The sequence below is a fragment of the Elephantulus edwardii genome, unplaced genomic scaffold (genome assembly GCF_000299155.1).
Source record: "Elephantulus edwardii isolate Elephantulus edwardi_28Jun2011 unplaced genomic scaffold, EleEdw1.0 scaffold00118, whole genome shotgun sequence".
Classification (NCBI taxonomy): domain Eukaryota; kingdom Metazoa; phylum Chordata; class Mammalia; order Macroscelidea; family Macroscelididae; genus Elephantulus; species Elephantulus edwardii.
The window spans coordinates 565,289-572,686 of NW_006399868.1; the positions used below are offsets into that span (position 1 = coordinate 565,289).

General features: G+C 43.4%; 1 protein-coding gene and 1 pseudogene across 1 annotated transcript in view; both read right to left on the reverse strand.

Annotated features, from left to right (window-relative positions):
• Positions 1–5,403: 5,403 nt before the first annotated feature.
• On the reverse strand, positions 5,404–6,566 carry LOC102852256 (annotated as a pseudogene).
• A 383-nt stretch (positions 6,567–6,949) lies between these two features.
• Positions 6,950–7,398, reverse strand: part of LOC102852661 (U2 small nuclear ribonucleoprotein auxiliary factor 35 kDa subunit-related protein 2-like) — a 149,573-nt gene continuing 149,124 nt past the window's right edge. The window contains exon 3 of the mRNA XM_006892752.1: positions 6,950–7,171. Coding sequence (XP_006892814.1) covers positions 6,950–7,171 — 222 coding nt within the window. The remainder of the gene's footprint in view (positions 7,172–7,398) is intronic.

Sequence of the window (7,398 nt, forward strand, 5' to 3'; positions counted from 1 at the left end):
CAAGTTATCTTTCTATTTCTACAATAATGGTCTGATACAATAGTTGTCCTTATGGGAGTTAGGATGAGGTAGATATTATTATTACAATACCCATTTCATAAATGCAGTGGCTCAGGACAGGGAAGGGTTTGGAGCTGCTGTCCATAGGGTCGCTGTGCATCGCAGGCGACTCAACCAGTAACATTCTATGACAGGTTTGGAAGCAGGAGTGGCATCCACTTCCTAAACAACATGCCTCCCGAAACTCTATGAACTTTGATAATGTCAATAGTTGTAGAGGGGCTTCAGGCCTTTTGTTCATAGGGTTGCTATGAGTTGTGCTCGACTCAAAGGCAATCAACAACAAATAACAACAAGGCACGGCAGTCGAATTGCCCAGAGTCTACACAGTTCTAGAGTTTGAGCTTGGCTAGTCTTTTATTTCTCCTCCTAAAAATGAGCTACTTCAAATCTCTATTGAGCCTTTTGGAAGGTACAGACAGGGAGGACAGTGTTGGTTTTGCAGACCTGCCCCCCAGCTGGGACCGCACATCTTGCTGCATCTGAGGAGGACAAAGTGGGCACCATAGGACCCTTCTAACAGGCCGGAGATGCCTTTGTGAGTCTGTCACCTGCAACTGTTTCATAAGTGACTGGTTCAGAATCATTGGTTTGTTTCACAATCTCCTCACCTCACCTCACCTCACCTCATCTTCTCCCACCCTGGGTGCTGCCAGCTGTGGTGAATTCCTCCCTGTTCCCATGTCTACACCCAGAGGCAGAACAAGGATCCTCTACTGGGTTTTTATTGACTGGTTAGCCGACTGAGAATGCCAGGCTTTTCCTCCTAGTCTTAGTCTGGAATTTCCACTTAAGTTTGTTCAACATCTTAGCAACACAAAAGGCCCTGCTACCAGACAGGTGGTGTCTCTGTGTGAGGGGCATTGGCAGGAAATGGAACACTGGTCTTCCATGTGGAAGGGGAGAATTCTACCTCCCACCCACCCACTTCCCCTCACTCCACCCTCTCCACACAGGGGGACCCTTACCTATATAATCTCTCATCACAATTGCACTTGGCAAGACTTTCTTCCAGTAACAATTTTTTTAAAAGTAGAAAACCTACCTTCTGTGGGACAACAGGCAATGCGAATGACTCATTCCTAAATTCTCGCGAGAGTTCCAGACCCTGGGCGAAAGGCTGTTCCATCTGGAGTCTCTCCTTGATCATCAAGACTCCTTGCAGAAGAGCTGACTCTGAAAGCTGTAATAGAACTAATGCATATTTTTTTCCACTTTAATTTTTAAAAGGTTTGAAATATTTTTTAAAAAAATGTTAATTTAAAAAATCATTAGCATGTCTAAGAAAACACTAAGCTGATGTCATTTTGTTTACAGAATATTGTGATCCCCGTGGTCCTCCTCCTCTTCAAAGGTCACATCATGGTGATACTGGTATGTTACCATTTCAGCCTCTGTTTCCCCTAACAGTACATACTATTGAATCATTGTTTAGAACATTGGTTTGTAACTGTGAAGACCCATGTGTTACAGAGTAACCTTGTGGCTGTAATCTCTGTGGTAGTAGATGTTTCATGAGCTGTGGGTTTCGATCTTGTGGTTACTTGGTGAGTGCAAATCGGGATCCTGTGAGTGCCAGAGGGACCTTACAAATGTAGACTCTTTATGTACAGGTATCAAAGTATTACTTGTATGTGATTTCGAAGTTACTAAAACTATATTGTATCCTGCCAGGATTAGAAAGAATTACACTGGCCCCTGGGGATGAGAAGACAGAAGGCAGTCCTGACATGATGACCTGTGAGCTCCACACAGTTTCCTGGGACACATTCCACCTTCTGGAGGGATCTAGGAGTCGGGTTGCAGACACACATTCTCTGGGAACTTTCTTAGCTTTGGTGGTTTCATGAGATTCAGATGGAGAATGAGGCTGGTTGGAGATTCTCTTGCCCAAGACTTGGCAAAACTTGGTCAAGGCTTTGCTCTGAGCATTTTCTAATTTGATTATTTATTTTAAATGGATATTTTTGGAAGAGATAAAAGTCATCATGGAAAAACACAAATACTTGCTTTGCTTATCTCTGGATACCTGATTCCATCTGTCCAAACTTACTCCCCCCCACCCCCACCCCCCATATTTAGACAAAAGTCTTGGAGAGGGTGAAACCAAGTTTCTCCTTGAAGGCTAGGATTTTGGATTTTGAAGCTCTGTCTCACATAATTGAGGTATGTGGCCAGGGAGGACCTGGTCCTTGGAGAAGGACATCATGCTCAGAAGGGGGGAGGGACAGTGCAGGAGAGGAAGACCCTGGATGAGATGGATTGATAAATGACTGCAGCAGTGGGGGTGTGTGTGACCCGCTCAGGACAGGGCAGGGTTCAGAGCTGCTCTACATAGGGTCACTATGGGTTACAGGAGACTCAATGATACATAACAACAACAACAAGATTAGATAAAAGTTTTGGGACTAAAAATTTTAACACAAATGAAAAAAATCCAAAAGATCTCTTCATAAATCCATCTTTTTCTATTTAGAAAAATTTAATGATTGGCAGAAATATACAAATAAACTAAAAATTCTTCACAGTATATACTGTAATTCTCCAGTCTTAACGAAGGCTGTAAAGATAGTATTATGAAAAACAGCTGGGTACCTTAATTCTTTAATTAGAGTCAATGTCCATTTTCTCAATGAGGAAATGCAAGTGCGCTTGTTAAAGAAACCTAAGAGTCTAGTGCCATCTTGTGGCTAAAATACTCAACTTCATGATGGCAGTTTTCTTTCTCTCTCTTTTTTTTTTTTTTTGGTATTAGAGAATAAAAAGAACAAATCTTATTCAGAGAAAAAGAACCATTATGCTTTTCATGAATTCATTTGGTTTCCAAAGAATTATTGTTAATTGAATTGACAGTGTTAACAGCTGATTATCTAGATCACATGTGAGATTCATAGATAAAATGCTACACACTGTTCAGACGCATCAACACCGTGTGACATGCAACACCGTGGGAACAGCATGAACGGAGGGGAGAGAGACAAGGGAAGGGGCTCTGGCGGGAACAAGGGACACAGGCATCTTCACGTCGTTCTACGGGTGGCAAGGAGTGAGGGGTGTTCTGAATTAGTACATGTTAGTCCCTGATGTCTAGCTCTTCTGCTGAGGAACAAAGCAAAAAATCAGCCACACAGCAGCTTTTCACTCATTCCCAGTTTTACTCAGGAACACTCGCCCTCCATGAGGCTAAGACGCAAGATGGGGAAAGAGGCCACATTGCCACCTGCATACTGGGCGTCCCAAACACGCATTCACTCACTGCCATTCATTCATTACTGGCTGATAGCTGACCCTCTAGTGGGTTTTCAGAGACAGTAAATCACATGAAAGGAGATTGGCCATCTCTCTTATACAACAGGCAGGAAAATTCAAACTGACAGAGGAGCATTATCCAGAACTGACCCACGGTGACCCTCTAGTGGTTTTCAGAGGTGTTAAATCACGGGTTGGGGGGGTGGTGGAGAGGGAGATTGCCCATCTTTCTCTATTAGAGCAGCTGATGGATTCAAACCACGTACCTTTGCATTGGCAGCAGTAAACAAACAAGACATGAATAATCCAAGGGCTAGTGGGTTAAGCATGGATATGTGATAGAGCAAAGATGAAGTCTAGAAAGGAACTTTTAGCTGAAAAGACATCAAAAAGGATCACATTGAAAGCAGAAATTCAGGACATAGCAATGTAAACAGAGGGCAAAGTATAAGGTACACAGGTGGGGCTGACTGGGGGGACTGAGAAAAGTGACAAGAGCTGGAAAACACGTGAGTACCTTTTTTCTGACTATGAAAACAGCATGCCTTTATATACTTCTTTTTAAATTTTTTTTTATACAGGACTTCTTAATCACTAATTTTACAGTGCTAACGGCTAATACCTGGTTTTCTGCTGAAGAAATTTAAACGAAATGAGTATGAGAATGATAAGGTAAAATATCCTTACGTAGAATGAAGTCTCTTGTAGAGAGTTTGATGTGGCAGGTAAATGATGTAACACACATCAAGATGATGAATATTTTGCATTCAGACACAGGAAATTGACATTTTATGAGACACTTTCTTTTTCTTTCTTCTTCTGAGATTTCATTTAGCTTTTCTTACAATGACCCATTTTGGTTTCTATTCTCAGGAAATCTGAATAAATCTCTGGCTAAGAAAGGAAAGCTTCATTCCCTTTCAGATCCAGATCCTGAAAAGTGGTGTTTTTTTTCTTTCTCAATACTGTCATCCTTTCCCATCTACATGTATGAAGAACAGATGCAGTATCTTTTCTTTTTGCCTGAACTCGAAACTAGAAAGAAAAGTAATTTTCTTTGAGTGTTGCCTTTTCACCCCTCCTCTCTGTTCACTATCAACCTCTTTCTTCCTCTCAGAAGTTGTAACTGATGACAGAAAGCATGTTTTTTGAGTAATGATGAACTAATATTACTATAGGGAGCTCAGGTGAGAGTAATATAAGGAATTGCGCTTTCAGTGCAAAAGGTACACAGTTCAAATCCACCAGCTGCTCCATGGGAGAAAGATGGGAAATCTCTCCTTGTGATTTCCAGCCTCTGAAAACTTGCTGGAGGATCAGCTACGGGTAAGCCCTGACTTGATGGTCACATAACAACAACAACAACAACAACAACAACAACAACATTACTATAAAGAGCTCAAGTGGCCTAATGGGATAGAGAATTGCACTGTCAACCCAAAGGTGAACAGTTTGAATGCACTAACAGCTCTGTGGAAGAAAGATGGGCAATTTACTGTTGTGCAGTTTACAGCCTCTGGAACTTGCTGGAGGGTCAGCTATGGCAATGAGTGTGACGTGGTTTTGGTTTATTTTTAAATATTAGGATAGGGGTTTCTGGTGACCTAGTCTAGAGGGAGTTTTGGTGATAATCAAAAGGTGTCCCCTCTCTGGGTTGAATCCTCAACAGCGCATCAGGAGAAAGGTGGGCAGTCTCCTCCTGTCTCATTTACCACCTGGGGACACTTGCTGGAAGGTCAGCTATGGGCCTGTGTGGCTTGATGGCAGGGAGCAAAGAGATTATTGCTATTAACACTTAAAAACAATCATCTTTCTACTTGGCTACTTGGAATGTCCACAGGTGCGATTAGCTCTGTGTCCAGCACAGTGAAACACTGCCCAGTCTGCACCATCCTCACGACGTTTGCCACTTCTGAGGCCCTTGTGGCAGCCACTGTCAGTCCACCTTGTTGGAGATCTTGCTCTCCCTCGCAGACCCTCTACCTCGAGGACCTGATCTCTCGTGATCAGGTGCAGAGACACTCAGCTGTTCTATTATCAGCGAAGCACCCTCTAGACCAAGCTCAGGAACATGCACTGTGGGCGGGACAAGGTTCAACCTCCAACACGCTGTGGCTGGGGGAACACAGGCGGCCCCGTCACTGTGGCTGGTCTTTCAGCAGGTGGCACCAGAGACCAGGTGAGTGGTCCGCTCAGTTCTAAGCTGCCTGTGTTTTTATGCCCCAATGCGTTTCGTAAATTTGACAGAATTTGGCTAATTTCTTTTTGGCAAATTAGTTTTACTAACATTTTTTGTGTAATTGTCACACAGCATTTTTTTCCCCCTAAGTTGGTGGTGTGAAGAGATCTTGAGGATGGTGCAGGGTAGAGCTGGGTTAAGATCCGGAGCCCATGGGGACAACAAAGACTTGAGGGCACCAAATGACGACACTGACAACTCCATACTGTGAAGAAGCGTTACTTTGAGGATCAATTTTTAAAGTTCTTTTTTTTCCTTGAGATTTAATACATGAGCTTATTTTTTTGCCACACAGAAAATTCAATTTCTTACTGGATTTGGATTTGGAGGTAGAAGCTGTTAGAGAGGACAGCCTCCGTCTCTTAGCGTTTTTCTTTGATCTCCTTCATTCTCTTGGCCTAAAACTGAGCGTCCTCTGCGGCCTTCTCCTTTTTCTTCTTAGTGTGCTGTTTCTTCAGCGAAATGTGTCGGCGCTTGTGCTGCAGGACACGTGGAACAAGATGTTGGATCTTGTGCACTTTGGTCCTGGGTTTCTTGCCTTCTTTGTTCAGTGGCTTTCTCATACTGACTTCCCTGCAGATATTGAAGAGTTTGCAAATTCTGTTGGCTCTCTTGGGCCCCGGCAATGAGGCACAGTGGTGTCAGTCAGTCCTGGGATCTCCTTCTCCTCTTTCTTGACAATAACCCAGTTGAGAACAGTCAGATTGGCATCCACAATATAACTCTGGACAGATTCGCACTTCCTCTCTCCAGTTCTCCATGGTCTGGAACAAGAGTGCCCCTCACCCAGCAGCAGGTGAGCTCTGCCATGAGGCAAAACACTCTGCTTCATGGGAAAACCTTGCTTGTCGTTTCCACTGCTGATCCGGACAACAGAGCCCTTCCACTCATCACCAAAAGCGCCAGCAGCAACTTCAGTGGCCATACGCTTCTCATAAAATGTGTGCAGTTCGCGTTCATAGTCCACTTCAATGAGTTTCTGACAGCCAGTGGCTGGGAAAGAGATGTTCAGCTTCATGGTGAAGCAGCAGGCTGCCCCAATTTTTAAAGTTCTTCATATGCCTGTGGAACTTCTAGAAATAAATGCACTTAAAGAGCAATTATTTTGTCCTAAGGAAAAGTATATTATGTTGATAGAGTCTGAAATAATTCTTTAATTGTAACAGCAATAAAATGACCTACGGGGTGTGTGTGTGTGTGTTGGCTGGTGGGGTTAATTGAATTAGTTAACAATAATCCTCCTCTAATCCTGTTCCCATGAACTGTGAACTCAGCGGCTGTTATGCATAAGGACCTGTGTGTCCTGTGCAGGTGGAACAATAGTAATTTCGTTTGTAGGGATCCCTAGGTGGTGAAAGTGTTGATGCACTGGCTGCTAACTGAAAGGTTGCAGGTTCAAGCCTACCCATAGACGCCCCTGAAGAACGGTCTACTGAAATCTCTTCTGACACAGGTGGGCCTGCTGTGAGCTTGAGTGAACTCCTGGCGACTGTTGCTGGTGGAGTTTCCTGTACGGATGATTGTTTCCTCTTTGGAGCAACAACTTAGAAGGGAGATTCCTCCTTTGTGTGCTGGTATCCGGAGAGTCAAAATATCTGGCATTGGGGACTGAATAGAACCAACCTAGCAAGTTAACATTTGAACGTTTCCATGTGGAAAATGCTAAACTCTCAGCATTCTTTATGCCACTGAGCAATATTTCAAGTTTTGTTGTTATTAGGTGTTCTCGAGTTGATGCTAATTCATAGTTGGCAAAGTAGAACAGCCCCATAGGTTTTCTTGGCTGTAATCTTTAAGGAAATTGATCACATGGCCTTTCCTTGTGGAGCTGCTGGATGGATTTGAACTGC